The 18537-nt window shown below is 48.1% G+C and overlaps 1 protein-coding gene across 3 annotated transcripts in view; it reads right to left on the bottom strand.

Moving 5' to 3' along the window:
- LOC144163022 (A disintegrin and metalloproteinase with thrombospondin motifs 18-like) overlaps positions 1-18537 on the bottom strand; it is a 174086-nt gene that overhangs the window by 34196 nt on the left and 121353 nt on the right. For all 3 annotated transcript variants that reach the window (XM_077693800.1, XM_077693801.1, XM_077693799.1), the window contains 4 exons: positions 10996-11068; positions 7322-7500; positions 5414-5614; positions 671-827 (listed from right to left, as the gene is read on the bottom strand). In XM_077693800.1, the coding sequence (XP_077549926.1) occupies positions 671-827; positions 5414-5614; positions 7322-7500; positions 10996-11017 (559 nt within the window). In that variant the 5' untranslated portion in view covers positions 11018-11068. The remainder of the gene's footprint in view (positions 1-670; positions 828-5413; positions 5615-7321; positions 7501-10995; positions 11069-18537) is intronic.

The raw sequence follows: 18537 nt of genomic DNA, 5'->3' as shown, positions 1-18537 counted from the left end.
GAACGCCAAGACCGCGAAAGAGAGAAAAATCTCTTGAGCGAGTTTACAAGTTATCTGATGGGCATAGAGCAGTAATTGCTGGCTGAGGTACTTTGCGACCCCCTAATCTAAGTGCTGGGTGTGTTGAGTGACTACGTTCTACAAGCATTTACGATTTCAAGAAAAGTTGAAAAAAGTGTTGCAGGGAACCTTTAAAGGTACTCTGCAACTATTCTGATTAAAGCTTTCACTCTCTTCTTCGCGTCTGGAAGCACTGCGAAAGCTACAGTTATCGCCGGCACGGGGCGGCGCTGCATGATTTGCTTGTCGCAGGAGATACGCCTTCCCTTTCTACTTTGCCTTTCTGCTTTCTCTTTAAAGTTGATATCAAATACGTTCGTTGCTACAACTGAAAGGAAACCGGTCAATAGCTGCTACATCGCTGTAGCACCGTAATTCGAGTGGACCAAAAACGCCAAGAGCAGGAAAGAGAGGAAAATCTTTTGAACAAGTTTCTAAGTTTTCTGATGGGTATTTAGCGGCATTTTTTTGCTGAGGTACTTTGCAACCTTGTAATCTAGGTACTGGATGTGCTGGTTGACCCCGTTCTCAAAGCATTGAATATTTAGGGAAAAGTTCAAAAAGTGTTGCAGGGTCCCTTTGCAGAAAAACCAAATATTCCCGCCCTCACCTTGGCCACAGTGAAGCGGCCTGTGCGTGTCCGCCCGGGCCACGATGTGCGGAGATGAGCTGGAGTTGGTAAATTCCCCGCTGGCTGCTTGGCGCTGTCCCAGCGGGTACAGGGGATAGACGAAGAAGGTCGCGTCCGGAAGCTCGATCAGGCCGCGCTGCATGCACACACAGAGAGCCCTTAATGAAATCGTTAGCTTGGCTGGGTAAATTTTCACTGAAAAAAACTGTGGTTGATTCCTCTGTCACAGGAACCACTAAAACACGAAAGTGAAATGTGCAGCGAAATCTGCAGGTGAGCATGATTTGCGGGTCGGCGGCTGTCTTGTGGGTGTGCTTGGCGAGCGACGTCCTGCTGGCGGGTCGCTTCGGCAAACGTGTACTGACGTCATTGCCGAGACGGATATGACGCCAGTGAAATCTTGGGTTATCGCGGCATAAAACACTTTCGTGTTAAAATATAAAACCCGAAAACGAACAACCCTAAGTATAGCGTACCCTTTATTACTAAACGTTGCTTCCCCGCAAGAAGACTCTGTGTGCAGGGGTGCACCCTTTACAGGCCGCTTGCTTCGTTGTACTGGCGTCACTTCCTTGACGGATCTGACGTCAGCAAATCTTCGTGTATCCGGGAATAAAAAGCTTTCATGTTAAAAGAGTGGCCTTTCGGTATGATCGTTCCTTCCCCGTCCCTTACTTCCGCTTTTATACGGCTCTCCAAACCGACGGAAACTAAAACATCACTAAGAAAAATTTGCCGCGTATCTGCTCCTTTCGTTGCAAATGTCGACGAAAGACGAGTCTTTCGTCGACATTTGCAAAGTAAATGCCTCCCTTCGCTTTCCCGCTCACCTCTCATGCTGTTCCTCTCCCGCCGCACTCCTCCCGAGATAAACACGCTAGAGGTTTGCTCAAGTCAATTTAAATTTACCGCGGTCTAGTGCTCCAGGCCGGGTGGCTCGATGCCAGCGCTGCAGCACGGTGGAGACGCGCGTGAATCGAGGCGCCCTACTTCAATGTTAATAGAACCACATTTCCTGACTTCACGTGCATTCCAAGCGGGAACGTGGAACCTATCTACTGAAACAATTCGTATTCTGGTGGAACAATTCGTTGTGTAATAAATACCATGTTAAAAAAAAAAAACCCTTCGTGGTGTCAGGTTAAAGCCCCCGACTTCTGCGCAGAAGCTCTGCGTCCGAATCCTAGCTCCTCGCTACTTTTATCTGTTGCTTTTTTGCAATGCTCATTCTGTTTTTTTTTTCATTATTTAATTTGCCACCTTTTTCTGAAGCAATAAACCAATATTGTATATTTTTCAGCCAAATATTTTTACTAAGAGTGGTACGCTTTAGGCCACTTTCGGCACAGATCACCTAAATCACTGCTCTGTACTTCGGGAACTCCGTCTTTTAAGCAATCAATAAATTGATTACGCATATATGCAGTATTTTTGAAAGGCTGGGGGGGGGGGGGTGGTACCTTTTAGAGCGCTGTTGACCCAATGGGCGTAAAAACACGGTTTATATTTCGAAAACTAAGGACGTCGTGTGTATAGTCATGTAGGTAGGTGAGGTCGTGCGCATAGCCGCAGCCAAGAACAATACACCACTAAGTGCTTTTAAAGTCGGCTTCACGCGTTACACGAGTGCATAGCTAAGAAAACATTGTTTTCAGGGGAGAAATATCAAACTACATGAAGGCCCTAGCGCCTTGGAATAACAGCATTTTCGCATGATGCGGCAGGGTTACATACTGGCAGACGGGCATGCAGTCCCCGCGGAGTCGACAGAGAAATGCTCAAGCACTTCAAGAAACGAAATACCGCTCTTTTTCGTAGGGACAGAACCCTGCTACAGACGGGTGCGCTATCGGGGCCCATAATCGGTGGATGCGGGTAACCAAGTCTTTAGTTGTTTTTTTTTTCAGTTGACTGCAAGTCTTTTTGGTTAAAGTTATCCGCTGATAACACCTGCATTTACACACAGTCTCTGTAGTTCTCCACAACTGCTCTCTAACAGTGGGAAGTCTCGACACTTGGCTGTCTCGAAAGACCCGCGGGAAAAAAGACGGCATCATTCGTGTTGCGGGAAACGTCGCGGGGGATGCTGCGGTATAGTATTCCTCTTTTTCTTCCACTTAGCGCCCGATAGGACAACTCGTTTTGCGTCACACGCACCGTCAACATTGTCTCTTCTTTGCGACCACGAGAGATGGCCTCCCGCGATGCTCGCGGTGATGGATGGCCACGCGCCAATGACGCCGCCACGGCCCGGTTCCGTTAATTGGCAGCCGTTGCGACGTCACGCCGGTAAAATAGCGCACGGAGACTGGCAGCGCTGGAAGGCCCCTTTTCGTAAGACTGACAGCGACTCTCGACAGCGCCGATTGTGTAAATATTGTGGAATCTAGAAGGAGCAAAATGAGCAGCCTTGGCCTACAAGGGACTCGTTAAGCACGGATAAATGCAGTGACGTGATTGCCGTGTATAATTTAAGAGAAAACTTCGCAGCGTCTCTCAACACGCAAATTCAAAGGTCGTTCAAGATCTCAATGCGCAGTGCTAGTGCGCTGTGAAGCCCATCCTTGTACGGCGTGCGCGGTTCTGAGCAGGTACTCTAACGCGTGCGCACAGCCACCTATTAGCACAACACGGGGCCTCAAGTAAAGCGCCGACGCAGTGTCGCGTTAATGAATGCGCTGACCATACGACAGCCCTGATAGTTTGCTAATTAAAACTTCTCCTACTGTATTGATTGATAATGGTGAACACTTAAACGCTCAAACAAGTTCGCCCTTGCAGTGGTGTATGTAGCCCCCCTAGAGACCTCGAGAAGGATCTTTTCTTAAATGAGCCATGAAGAGAAAATACGACTTCATTTAATTTGAAAGAACTAGGATTGAGTATCTCACTCAGCTCCATTACAGCCACAAAAGATGTTTTTAACGAAAAAAAAGTGAGAAGTATTTAAACATTTTCAAATTTTGCGCCACAGTGACGTGTTATGAGCCAGAATGACGTCATACGGGCCAACAGTGGGCCTCCTCGATTTGCCAGTCCTGGACGGTCCGCGGGCAGTCCGAGGACTGCGTCCGGACCGGAGGTCCCATAGCAATACATGGGAAAATCGAACGCCGGATCGCGTCTCGGGTAGTCCGCGGACGATCCGGGACTTATACGAGGAGGCCCAATAAAACATAATTTTCAGTGCGTTAACTGCACGTTAGCATTCAAGTGATGCGGTCAAATGAAACTAGAGGTCCCATTACAGACGTCCAGTCATGTGTCGTCGCGACAGGTCAGTTAGGCGGCCGCCAATCGCACAAACAGGGTTCCGTCACGTCATGGAAAAGTTGCGGGAAATTGGCTAGGGGGTCGCGACTGCTTCACACGTTTTCTTTAATATCTCCGTTATTTGTTCGAAGATTGCGATGATACTGGTATCATTGTTATCGGGACTAAGGAGTCTTTCTAATAAACCCAACTTGTATTTTGTCCTCATGGCTCCTTTAATAATACATCGTCACGCCTTTATAGCCATTCTGCAGCTGGTAATGAAAATGCGGCAAAGCCAGCTTCTAAGTGCTTGTATACAAAGTCGTTTTACACACATACCAAAATGGCGAGGTGTACAGACACAAAAAATGCCACGTTTACGGGCCGAGATCTAGAGAGAGCTTAAGGGAGAGAGGAAATGTAATGGGAGAAACACTATAGGTGTTAGTTAGGAAGGCAGGATGTGGGGCAACCCCTTTTTCCTCCTTGGATTCTCCAGCACGCGCTGCGTGTGTACGCACTAACTCAGTGATGTTCTGTAGGGGGAAGAAAAATTCCAATTTGTAGGTACAGAAATTCCCTATTTTCAGCATTTTTTTCCCCGCAGGTTTCTCAAGAATTCCCTGCAAAATTCCCCGCGTTCTCTTTCTGCAGCTGATACATATATCTTTACGTGGATTACTGTTCAGTTTTGGGCGTCAGCCAACGCCACTTATGTCTACTTTACGTAGCCTTCCGGACGCAGACGTCGTTCAGAGAATCATAGTTTCAGCGTTAACTGAATTCCAAGATGTGCCACTCAGCAGCATTGGACTATGCATTTCACGTTTTGGACCAAACAGCATGCTTGCTTTACATGATAAAGTTCTATGTTAAAACTGCCCGTATGCAAGAGAACAAGGCATTGTTGAGTAATCGCGGTACTTTTATCTCAGCGCCGGGACTGCTGGCGCCATCCTATGTTGGCAAGACGCGGACTAAAGCGCACCCGAAATACTTTTTTGTGTATTGCGCAGGGATACATGAGAACAGGCTTCAGACCTTCAGCCGCCTCTGCTTTACGCTTTCAAAGCTCTTTCTCGTAGGGTATTCTTTCCTCTATGCTCCCTCCTGTTTTATGAACTGGACTGCAAGCGGTCTTGGATGCTTGTGGCTTGCGGGAACACGACTGCGGATTATTTCAACATAAATGCGACGAAGTGTGCACGGAACATTTAAAAATAATAATAATAAATGAGGCGCGGTCCGGTTTACTGACATTATTTTTCCTTTTTACTCTACGACTCCTAAAATTTCCTGTATCTAATAAAAATTCCTTTTATTCCTTTTGGCCAGAATTTCAGCCGAAAATTCCACGAAAAAAGGAAAATTCCCCGAATGACACATCGCTGGATTAACGGGGCTGCTTGCGGGCGTAGGATGCATCGGCTGGGCCACCGTTGTGAGCGCAGCGAGTGCGAGGCTTACCAGGCCCGAGCAGACGGACAGCGCAGCCTTGCTCTGTGTCACTCCTCGGACGCGGCCCTGATAGAAGCACGAGGCGTCGGGCACGTTGAGCCTCGGCGACGCGCCGTCGACGTCCCTCCGACGACGCGTCCTGGCAGTGGTGCCGTTGGCGGCACCGTCCTCTTCCAACAGCTGGAACTGGCTCGATATCAGGTCTTCACTCTGCGTGGTGGGCACGTTGAAAGGTTTACGGTGAGAGAGAGAGAGTGAGTGAGTGAGTGAGTGAGTGAGTGAGTGAGTGAGTGAGTGAGTGAGTGAGTGAGTGAGTGAGTGAGTGAGTGAGTGAGTGAGTGAGTGAGTGAGTGAGTGAGTGAGTGAGTGAGTGAGTGAGTGAGTGAGTGAGTGAGTGAGTGAGTGAGTGAGTGGGTCGGTGGGTGTGCAAATGAGTGGGTAGGTGGGTGAGTGAGTGGGCGGGTGGGGGATTGAGTGAATGGGTGAGGGAGTGAGTGGGTGGGTGAGTAAAATAATGGGTGGGTGGGCGGGTGAGCGAGTGAGTGCGTAGGTGGGTGAGGGAGTGGGTGAATGGGTGAATGAGTGGGTGGATGAGGGAGTGAGTGAGTAAATGGGTGGGTGGACGGGTGAGCGAGTGAGTGGGTAGGTGGGTGACTGAGTGGGTGACTGAGTGGGTGAGTGAGTGGGTGAGTGAGTGAGTTAGTACGTGGGTGGGTGAATGAGTGAGCGAGGTCATTTAGTCGGCTCACTTGTGTTGGGCGGCATAACTGGGCCATTAAATAAAAATGGCAGGTTCAGATTGTTCATGACAGTTTTCTGTCGAATCGGGCTCTGCTTAAGAATGATGAGACAACAGTGCACATTTGTATGGGATACGCAAATATCTAGGTCCACGGTATATCTGTTTTTCCTAAGTTAATATCATGTTATCATGTTTCTTCCGCAAGAAAAAAAGCTCTTGGATTATTTCAGGTGCCTGTACATACAGGCAGTGATTTTTGCTTACGAATATAAGCGAGAAAACTTGTCTACATTTTATTACGCAAAACTTAATTTCCATGCCATTGAAACGTTCTGCAGTGAGCATAAAAACAAAATACAAGCTTGATTCATACGAAAGATTTCCCAGTTAGTGCAACTACTGAGACATTTAGGCTCAAATTTTGAGCAGTTAGGTTAGCTAGCAAGAGAAACAGACGAAAGAGTGGCGACTCAATGGCCACTTTTCGAAAATTCATTTCTGACGTCAGAGGGACTAGCTCGTGTGACTGGCAGCTGCACACAAAATTACCCGCCAATAAACTATAGTGTGGAATTCTTATGCTGCATCTGGTTCCGTATAATCGTTCCGATTGGATGCAGTTGCGGAAATAACTCAGTGATTCCTTTGCTGTAGCACCTCTTCTATTACATCACTGTTGGCATTGCGTAGAGTAAAATTTTAAGGTTTGCCAATATTTGTGGTCATTTTTTGGGGGGAAAGCAACGTTCTCTTAGATTGTAATGAAGTTCAGCGAATTATCAAAGGCCAGTTCTCTCAAATTAAACAAAAATTCCTGCTGTCTTCATGGTTTATTTTATATAGTTACGAAAATAACACTTCTCTGATTTCCATGCCTCGTTCGCAAAAAAAAAAAAAACAATGCATACTTGTGATTTCTTTCTTGATACTGTATCTACCTGGTCAATATACCAGTAGGAATAAAAACTTTATCCGCAATTTAAATGCAAAGCCAACCGCACTCAATTTTCTTCAGCATCCTATAATCGATACTGGCTGACGTTAGGCGACTCTCGCATTCAAACTAACGCCGACGCCAGCGCCAGATTTCCCTGTGGTGTACTTTGTATAAAGCTATACGGCCCGGCACATGCGGTCTGCCTCCAACGCCGCTGCCAGGCAGAATTGCGCCGTACCTGACCGAGGTCCAGCCTAAGCATTTGTCCGAAGGCCGGTAGCTCGAGGCTGAGGTCTGCGCTGTCGGCGCCCCCGCCCTCGTCCAGTTGTCTCCGCCATCGCCGCCTTTTCCGACGCCGCTTGCGTGTGGATGGCCGCAGGTCCACGTGTGGCTCGAAGACCTCGTACTGCAGCGCCTCTGCGGATAGTGTACCATGTTGGTCAAGTTGGTGACCAGTACCAACTGGCCCAACTGAACAGCGCGCATCGTTTGGCAAAGGCGATGCCGGGAAGTACACAACACAAGCGCCTGTGTTTCTGTTGTGCTGTGTTGTGCTGTGTTGTCGTGTGGGATTGCGTTCTGCTGTGCTGTCTTGCGTAATTGTGTTGTGTTGTGTTGTCTTGGACACCTGAGTTGTGTACTTGTGGAAGAACGGAAAGTTGGGATAGTTGGTATGTGTTCATCTTGGTGGAAAATAAAAGCGCTCAAAAAACAGGGACGAAAGAAGACGTAGACAGCACGGCGCTTAAGAGTGCTTAAGAGCGCCGTGCTGTCTACGTCTTCCTTCGTCCCTGTTTTTTGAGCGCTTCTGTTTTCCACCAAGTTGTGTACTTGTGTTGTGTTGTCTTGTCTTGTCTACTTGTGTTGCATTGTGTTGTGTTTTATTGTGCTGCATACTTTGCTTTGCCCTTGTCAAAAAATGTGCGTTGATCAACCTTCAGTCTTTGCGGAACAAGACAACTGGTTGGTCACTTGAGAGCACTTGAAATGGTACGTGTGCGAGCGTTCATAGCCTACAACCCAGTTTAAAATTGCGCATATCGCCAAAGGTACCAGCGTCTTCGGTGATGACGAGAACAAAATTGCGAATATGAAGCGTGCACAAGCACTTTTTGCGCGCCACGTATTCGTGTCCTGGTCGTTATTACGCAGAATATATCACCCCTGAATATTACAGCGACGGCTGTGGACAGTTTATAGGGGTGATTCTCTAATGTTATGCAGCATTTAGAAGCATATGTTCGCCGCCGGTATCACAGCCCATTAGATGCCGAAGGCAAGTGCCGGCCCCTGCAAATCCCGCCGATGCTTTCCAGCAGTATATGGTGCCCCTACAGTTGCTATTGATGCTTCACCGCAGTAAAAGTGTGCTTGCGGTAGTGCACCCTTTACAGGGGGCAATTTTTAAAATTTCTATCTAATCTTTACTGCTACGATCATGTTAAAGCTATTTATATTTTCGTTTACTGTACCGTTCATAATTCGCCCGCGCTTTGCTTAAGGCTGTTCGGTGTGACTTCGGTGACTGTGCGGCGTGATTGGGTGACTGTACGGCGTAACTTTACGGCGTGATCGAAGCGCTGTTTGAAGACAGTGGCCTTGTGGTGAGCCGGTCACAAGGGTCCAGGGGATGAATAACTACTTCGTCCTTTTGAAGTGGTTTGTAAACCGCTGAAGTTATCAGCAAACATTCCGGGATTACTAGCGCAAATTGTAGTCCGGAGTCCCTAGGCCATGTTTCGACCACCCTGGGAGCATTTACGCGAATTTATTTAGCAGAAAAGTCAATTCAAAAATGCTATCCTCATTTCTGCATCTTCACCCAATTTATGTGGCGTTTTCGTGTGACGTCAGGAGGAGATGACTTGGCTTGACTGCGCTACTGCGCAGCTCGCGGACATTCCGACAGAGTCAGTCGGCCCAGCGTTTAGTCCGCCGGCCGCCGACGGGTCGTCGCACTTCGTTCGCTTAGTTGAAACTAAGCCACGTCACGTTTGTGAATAGAAGAATGTGCCTTTCTTTAGTTTGTTAGTTTGTACAATGTATCAAGCTCCAAGCCCCGGTCGCTCCACACAAGCGCTGCACAAGCGCACATGCGACGCTTGGCTGACTGGTACGCTAGTAGGAAAATCTAAGGCCACTTGAAGGTGGGAGAAGAGTCAGCGAAATCAATATAGGTACTAAGGAAATAAAATCAACTGAAACTTTTACCGTTCAGCGTAAAAGTTTGGCGCAGGAAGCACTTTTTTGCGCTGGTTGAACAAGCACAGCGGTCAGCAGCACGACCACACATCTGCGATCGCTTTCCCGCCTAAGAAATGCAATTGCTAGACGTGAGATATTGTGGAAATTTGCGGGACGCTTACTGCACGAGTGCTATAAAATAAATAGTCATATAAGCTGCTTGAAATGCTAAAACTAAAAAAATGTAAACTGGATATATATTATCCCTTATATTTCCAACACCGTCAGCGGTGGCTCGTGGCCAAGTGGTCTGGAGCGCTAGGCATGCCATTTTGCATGTCGCAAGTTCGAATCCCCGAGGGTACATCCTTTTTTTTTGTAAGATGATTTCATCGTTTTCGACTGACGTTTTCTGTACTGAATTCACCATTTTTGGGCTGTAATGATTAATGCCCCACAAGCGAGTTCGCTGACCGCGCGCGGACTAACACTGAGGCGCTAGCGAGTTCTCATTGGCGTGCTGTTGCCATAAGCACCGACTTCTTGCGGGCAGTGGGCACAGTCCCGAATCAGCCGACCCTTTGCCAGTTTCGAACACACTTTTTACGATACAGGCATGAGTGAGGCAAGCTCTAAAAATGGGTAAACATCGCATGGCATTTGAGCTTCTGCGGTGACGCGGAGGGCATTCCTGCACTGCGTAGGCCTCGGCTAGTGATTGCTACGATTCCAAGCCGTCCTGCTGGGCTTATCTGAGTCATTTTACAGCCGACAACATGACAGAAGCGCAGATATCAAGAATGCCCATCCAACGATAACGTCGGATGTCACGCATATTGTTTCACAGAACCGAAACCGAAACTTGTTTGAATGCTAATCTTGGACGTCATCCAATCACGTAACACCTTTACCTGACGTCACAGCGGTTAGTTGGTGCAGCCGCCGCAAACCGTGCATGGTAGTTTTTCTTCTTTCAGGGTTTATAAAATAAATACCGCCTTATCGCCCCGATAAACGATGAAAAGTGTGTTCATTTCAGCCAGTCTACGCAGTGCAAGCAAAAACGAGATCTTGAAAAATACACTTCAGTGTTCCTTTAAGGGACCAGCTCAACCCCGCCGTATTCTGGGTCCCTCATTCTCATATCGTACCGTAAAATATTGGAAGGGAAATCACCTCATTTGTCAACCGCAATACATTTCTCGCCGAATGGATCACGCTTACAAAGTTGGTATAGAACATAGAAACACACGGTACTTTTCCGAGTCATCCACCCTGAGAACGTTACGTAAGTGGCACCGCCTTCCCCAGATGTGGCCATGCGTGGTAATCGTCTATTTCACAATGCATTCTCTAATATTGAATAACCATGCTAATTTACATGCTGTTACCTTACTTGCTGTATTATCATTTTGTTTCTGTTTTGTCTGTGCAACCACTCCACTCTGTAATGCCTCTGTTCCTGAAACTATGATAAAAAAAATAAAGTGACAAGTTCTCGTCGTCGTTTGTGTTTTGTTTGCGTGGTACTTACGACACAAGCCGGAGCCCTACTTCTCAACTACTGCCGAAGTATATAACCTTGCGGCTTGAGTGGGAAAAAAAATTTGCCGAATGTTCGTGCAGGCTTCGTTGAGACATATATTTTAAAACGCGCTGAAAAAATTTGACAGAACTCGACATGCTCTTGCTACTACTGAATGTGAAAAAAAGATTCAGTGTCCTTACCTGTGTTCCCCGACCCGACCATGAGGAGCTTTTCTACTTTGGCAATGACTTGGTTGATGAACTGGGCCTCCAGCTAGGAGAGAGAAAAACAGCCGAAAGAAGCAAATGTCAGATGGTTTGCTCTGCTCCAAACATTGAACACCGCGTGAAAGCTGATTTGCATGGGGTACATTAGCCATTTTTTTTTCACCTATTTAGGCACTGCTAGGCTGTTCTTTATCATTAATTGTCTGCGCACAAAAGCCTAGACACGAAAAGGAACTAACCGACAGGGCAGCGCTGTGCTCACGACTAATTTATTTTTGAAGGAACTCAGCTTCTATTCATATTTCAGTCAACCACGTAGCGAAAAATCCAAACAACACACAATCACTAAAACATGTACGCAGTCACATTTTATTTATAGGTATGGCTAAACAAGGTTGCCGATAAAATATCCAACTCTCGAGAGTGTAACGCTATGAAAGGCATGTGATGCAGCGGTCTGCGGATGGTCTCATATGGAATGCCTCCATTATTATCTCCCAATTTTTTTTATCCCTGTGTTTTGAAAGCGCCGTGTTTAACCAGTGTTGCTTAACCAGTTGCTGAATAAGTGCTTTACCAGTCTAATTGTAATTTGAGCGTAAGAATGTGCCAAATCTGGCAATGTTCCTGAGTGGGTACGGGTCTGAGCTCAAATGTCATCTCCCATATGGACGCATGTCGTGTCTTCCTGAGTTTGCTTATTATTTTAGACATCTCAGACGACCATCCCTGTTCCAGTTCCATATATGATTGATTTATTATGAGGTTTAATGCTCCGACACTACACAGGTGACAAGGCGCGCCGTAGTGCAGGGCTCCGGATTAATTTTGACCACCTGGGGATCTTTAACGTATGCCCAAATCTCGAACACACGGGCGTTTTCGCTTTTCGCTTCCATCAGAATAGCAACCGCCGCGGCCGGGGATCGAGCCCCCGTCCTTGGGCTCACCAGCACAACACCTTAGCCACTGAGCCACCGGGGTGGTGGCTCAGTATTTATTCAATGTTTCAATATTTATTCACACCTTTTCAATATTTATTTCGCACACGTGGAAACGTACGCCGTTGAGCACAGGGCATGGCGCCGCGTACAGCAACGCGAGCGGCGCAAAGATCACGTTTAACTCTGTTTATAGAAGACAAACAGCTAGCAGGGCATATAGTAGGTAAGGCATCGGCTTCGCAACCCAGTGAGCCCTGGTTCAGCCTTGACAAGCGCAGCGCTCTTTTAGAGCGAAAGCTCTACTACGGCATGTCTCGAATGGTCATTCATCGCGTCGCGATGACCTTGAGCCGCCGGATCGTAAGTGCGGCAGTGCACGTGACACTCCGTGATCCGCTGCGGAGAAGTGGCGCAGCTACGCCCGCTCGGAGCCTCGCCGCTGCGGTACCACGTGACTAGGAGATGATTTAAGGGCTGCTTGGCCGGCGCTTGGTCGCTCAGTTTCGCCGTGCATGGCACACCGGCTGAACCATCTGCTTGCGCTTCAACTTTTGCTTGTAATAACTAGGTTTACAAGTGTTAAACCGGGCCCATTTTTTTTACTAACTCACGAAAAAATTAACAGAGACGGAGGTCAATTCCGGTTTGCTACGTTAGTAGTGCGCTCGCACTAAAAGAATCGGTATGCCACTGAGACGTACGCTACAATTTCACGAAGAGTTACTTGCGGTAAATCTCGAGTGTTAGGCGAGGGCAACAAATAGCATGGAATGCAAAACTTCCACGAAATCCCCCGTGAGTCGTACTAAAAAACAAGTACGACTCGAGTGTGGTTTTAATGTCAAGTTCTTCTGTTAGGGAGCATTCAGGGACAAGTGTGGTTAAGCCTTGGTTTTCTAATTTGGCTGACTATTTATTTCAGACAACCGAAAAAAAACTCAGGGGAGAAGTTACGGAAGTAAATATCATATTTTGTTAGTTTTATATACGCGGATACTTAAATCGCCCTCGCAGGCATTAGTGTCGACAAAAAGGAAATCAACCAGGGATACAAAAGTACGGATACAATTTTCATACAAACAGGTTGTGCTTCTTTGACAATGATTATGAATTAAAGCGGTGGAATTGCAAATGTAACGTACAGCACTTGCAAAAGAAAATAAAGAGAAGCGAAAAAGACATATACAGACATACAACATATCATGGTGGAAAATTTGTGGGCCCAGCAAAAAAAAAAAGCAAAGAACAGCCTGCTATTTAAAAAAAAGTTTCTTCAAAAATACAGGAACGTTTGACAAAACATGACGAGGTAGCGCAGATGATATCCTTCGGCAAAGTATTCCAGTCATGGATTGTCTTGGGAAAAAAGCATGCTTTAATAGGTCGGTCCTGAAGTTTTATTTACAAATCCTCAAACATTACGTAATGTTGTATTAGGTACGTTTCATTGTTGAGGCCAGTGACTGAGTTGAATATATATTATAAAACAACGAGAGTCTCAGATATAGGCCATCCCAGTTTGCTGCAAATGTCAGCTGATCTTTTGGACAAATCGTAGTCGCCCGTGATGAACCGGGCGGCGCGAGCCTCAACAGTTGCCTCAACATTTGTGTTTGTGTAGGGGTCTCAGCCACAGGTGCAACCATAATCCAAAATGTGGCGCACATTTATTATATCCGAAGTCTTTTTGACCTTAGTAGGAGCTTCTCTGAAAAGTGCTTGTCAAGAAATTAATCACAGGGCGAGCTATTACTGTCAAATTATGAACGTGATTCCAGGATAGGTTACCAGAGAAAAAAATTCCGAGGTACTTAGAATCTCGATAAACAGAAATTGCTTGAACGGAATTGCCGCGTAAACAGAACTGTAGCCCGTAAGTTGGTTGGTTTTCTACTCAGACAAATTAAAAAAAAACTTTCGGTAATCGGAACTAAAATTTTTACCTCACCGTGTAAACGGAACCGAAAATTGAACTTTTTGTCAAACCCATGGCCAATAGCATCAGCTTTTTCCGGTTCCAGCTGTTTAGTTTTGTTTTCTTTTTTTTAACCTCGTAGGCCTAGTATGCCTCGTCTTGTTAGTAGTCAGCCGTGTTAGCGCGACGAATGCAACATCACAGCTCTCATTCTAGTCGTTCGGTCTCAGTTCAAGACTCTGAGGTTACAGAGCTTAGCTCCTACCGCCTAGTTCGTGCCATCGTGGTGCACAGCGTTGCCGTCCTATAAATTCGGTGGCTCGTAAGCACTCGCGAAGTCGAAGAGTGAGGCGTGCGCACAACGCGCTTACGTCAGAAAAGAAAGGACACCATTCTTGGCTTCGAAAGCGGGTCTTTGGTGCATTTTCATGCATTTTTTAGGGTGCAGCGGCTAATTGTTGCCAAATAAACTTTGTGAATGTTGTGCCTAAACCTCGTAAAGTTTTCTTGTTATCTGATAAACTTTCAGCTACATTCACCTTTCAGTGCTTAGAGTTCTATGAAATGCCCTTAAGAGTGTATACGCACATAAATTTACACTTATGCACATCTCTCTCAGGAAACGGAACTCCTGTTAAATGGAACTATTTTTTTTTGGCCCCTTGAAGCTCCATTTATCGAAAGTCTACTGTATTTATAATACTCGGAGGCTACAGGCAAACATGCCCCGCCCATGCAATAGTTAACAAGTAGTGGCTGCTTTTGTTGGTGAACCTTACCAGATTGCATTGCGTCCGATTGAGGGTTATTCCCCCCGTCCCCCGACTGGCATCCAAAAAAAAAAAGAAGAAACACACGTAACAAGAAACACACACAATAAACAGGGGAATTCCGAAGCGGTTCACTTCTTTGAGTACAACGGGAGAGAGAGAGAGAGAGAGAGAGAGAGAGAGAGAGAGAGAGAGAGAGAGAGAGAGAGAGAGAGAGAGAGAGAGAGAGAGAGAGAGAAAAGGGCGACATCGTGTTTCTCGGGGTTTCACGTTGTTGACTCACTTGTAAGAAACCAACAAATTGCCCCCACCTCCCCGAAGGGAATCGTGAGGAAGTGCGTATGCATTTCTTGCGCCGAGAGTACACGGCGTAGTAATTGTGCCATCGCCTTGAGAGGCGCAGTACCGGCGAGGGGGAGCTGTCAGGCGAGGGGAGAGGCGCGCGCCGAGGGTGAGTGCAAACCTCACTGCACTGGTGCAAACCTCTGGGGGGAACGTGCACCGAATCGTGGGGGGGGGAGGTGGGGGCAAACCTCACTCCAAAGTGCAAACCTCACTCTAAGGTGCAAACCTCACTCCACTGGTGCAAACCTCTGGGGGGAACGTGGACCGAATCGTGGGGGGGGGAGGTGGGGGCAAACCTCACGCTCCTCTCCGCTCCTCGCGCCGTTGCTACGGGAGAGGAGGAGGAGCAATGCGGACGGCGGAAGGTTCGGGGTCGCTTATAAAGTGCATTCGCACTTGCCCCCACCTCCCCGGCGGACGATTCAGGCTCGCTTAAGAAGTGCATTCGCACTTATTCCTGGCCAATCTCCCACGTGGGTATGTGCCATGTCAGCGGCCAGGCAGCGCGCTTATTCCTGGCCAATCTCCCACGTGAGTATGTGCCATGTCAGCGGCCAGGCAGCGCGCGCCCATCTCCCCCCGTTGCTAAGGAAGACGAAAAGCGCGCGCACCCGCAGCTGTTGCTATGCGGACGGCGGAAGGTTCGGGGTCGCTTATAAAGTGCATTCGCACTTAAAAAATTCCAAGCCTCCTAACATTCGTTGATTTGACCTGAAACAACCGTTTGGCTAGAGCAACGCGAACAAGGATCACGAACTTCCGTAGAGGCGATATGTTCAGGTGGAACAGCGGACCCAAGGACGTGACCATCGCATTCTGGCCCCACACCCCACACCCACCCACCGCGAACGCGAACGGCCACCATATCCGGGCGACAACAATACTACGCGGTTGACCGCAGCGTCAACGCGCCGTGCACGACTACTGCCTTACTACCGCGCGCACAATCAAATAATAGCGGTCGGCAGCTCATCCAGCGCTCGCAGGCGTGGCGGGATCCCCGGTGATCCCCGGTGGCCCTATAACCGTTACCGTCGCATAGAAAGGAGTTTGCGGAAGGGGCCTTCCGGACCGTTCCCCAGTCGTGAGAGCCGCCGACTCACGCGTTGATCGTTAGCCGATTTACGGAGGAGATCTTCTTCGCGAGTTTATGCACACATTTGCGCTTCGCAGCAGAGGCGCTAAGGCCTCGATCACGACGCTAGGAAGGCAGACATTCCCTCGCTCTTGCCGACTGAGTTCCCTGTTGGTCGCCCTGGAAATGCACTTGCACGCAGTCGAAAAGCACAACAAAAGTTTCTGTCTCCTCTGCTGTGGCTACAGGATGACCTGTTGTGCGACAGGAATTTCTATAGTAGAAATACATGTCTATCGCGAGACAGACATTTCTGCTGTACAAACGACAGAATGTCCCATTCCCTTACAGGATCATCCTGTCGTATTTACTGTTGTTTTCTTCGACTGAGCAAGTTGTTGAATAGAGTCATTGCAACGAGTGGTGGGGCAGCTTTGTGGTGACATCGTTCGTGTTCTTCTTCGCTCAATGAAGATGTATTTATGACGTCAGAATGGACCTCTGTATGCGCATCGGTTAATAAATTGAGTAACTAATGTGTTGTTATTATTCAAACTTATTTTCTTCCACAGGTGCGACCCGAAGTTTTGTGGCTCATTCACTTCCTTATTGAACTCTTTTTCGTGTTGAATCTCCCGATGGGTATGCGCAGTAACCATCATCATCATGTGGATTTCCCGTGTTATTAAATCTGTCATCCCCGCTAAGGGCAGCCATGGCCCAGGTCTGCCTTGCGTCGTTCTTCCGTTAACATTTTGGTGCCGTTAAGCCCGGGAGAATGAACACGTGTGGCGATGGAGACCACCGACGTCCCCTCCGGCTTGAGGTTCGTAGAACCCCACTCCTTTGACTGCTACTATGCTGCTTAGCCCCGCCCTCAGCCGGAGGTCAGCATGGCTGGCCCTAACCGCGTAGTGACGACCGACTGAATGCGTGCGATCGATAAGCTGCACCGCCATCAACGTATCCTTCGCGACGCAAGTACCCGACTGCCAAAGACAGCAAACGATCATCTTGAAGCCGTCTCAGCGACTCCTCACGACCTTCAAGAGGCCATTGACCTTCTCCAAAGTAAGGACAGCGCACTGCATGAGGTGGAGCAGGGAATCATCAATCTTCTGGACCCTGAGGATGTGGAACGTGCCTACTTCGACGCATTGGCGTACCGAGGACATATATGTCGCGCCCTCAACAAGCTGCGCTCCGCCTTGAAGTCTACGAAGGCTGCCAGCCTCAGACATAAGACCGACAGCTATTTTGTCCATCCAGGTGAGCGTCTTCAACGCGGTTCGCGCACATCGACCTCGGCAGTTGTCTTGACGAGGCTACAAGTTTCTGCTTTTGACGGTGAGACACGTGGGTCCACGCGGATTGAGGACCATGTGGAGACTACGGCTGACAGTCACCCGAACCTTCCCGATATCGGCAGCATGAGCACTGATAACCGTGTGGAGCTCAGCTTGCCAGCGCAGCAGACAGATGTCTTGACATTCACGTCCCTGGCGAGCGAACGAAACAAAGGCAGATGCGACCGCTTTGCCCCCACCATGACGTCTGCAACCTCGACTCAGGGTAGCGTGAGGCCAGAAACTTCTCTTGCGAAATTCTGCTCTATGGCGGTGAAAAAACCCATTCTGTACAAGGCAGAGAACGGCTGCCTACCTCAAACCGGCTGCATACCTCAAACCGATCAAGATCAGGCGATCAAGAACAATTTGTCTAGTAACGTCCCGCAAGTCGTTGTACAAAAGCAAGCCGTCATTGCAGCGCAAGATTGTTCACACCAAAAGGCTAAAGATTGGGCTGAACCCAAGAACTTGCAAGAGGAGGCCTTCTTCAAGGTAGCATCGACCGTCCCAACACAAGACGGGTTTGAAGAAAGTGAGGCAACGCCTGCCGTATACACAGACGACTGGGCTGCTTCCGGCCAAGCAGGCGACAAAAAACGTGAGGTAAAGGACGTGAAAGAAAACGTAGGAGCCACACCGTACGTGTCCGAGTATATCTTCGTTGCAGAATTCATGAACAGAGAGCCATTAGTCGAAGATTTGGAAACCCGTGGTAGGCACAAGACCTGCCTCAGAGCCCCGCTAGACTCGCTGCACAAGAGATACCGCAAAAGTGAAAGTTCCGGAGTTGCACATAACCTTCAGCGACATAGGTGCATCACTGAAGGACCGCAGAAGTTTCAAGGAGCTTGCAGCGCAGTTTCAGCTTGGCGGCCCTTGGCGGTTCTGAAAGCGGCAAGACAGCGCAAGCACCGCTGGAAATGGAAGAGAATAGAGTTTTAAAACAGCTTTCTCTGTATTGAACTGGATCGAATAACAAGCTTTCGGATTGTGGACATATTGGTCATCGTCGCACCATTTCTCTCGCGGGCGGAGGTGGGAGACGTGGTCAGTCGTGTAAGCAGTGCAACCTGCAACCCCAGATAACGGTGCCTGTGTCTGATGACTGATGAAACCC

The sequence above is a fragment of the Haemaphysalis longicornis genome, unplaced genomic scaffold (genome assembly GCF_048455015.1).
Source record: "Haemaphysalis longicornis isolate Haplotype H1 unplaced genomic scaffold, Haemaphysalis longicornis Haplotype H1 scaffold_12, whole genome shotgun sequence".
Taxonomy (NCBI): domain Eukaryota; kingdom Metazoa; phylum Arthropoda; class Arachnida; order Ixodida; family Ixodidae; genus Haemaphysalis; species Haemaphysalis longicornis.
This window is presented reverse-complemented; position numbering and strand designations above follow the sequence as displayed.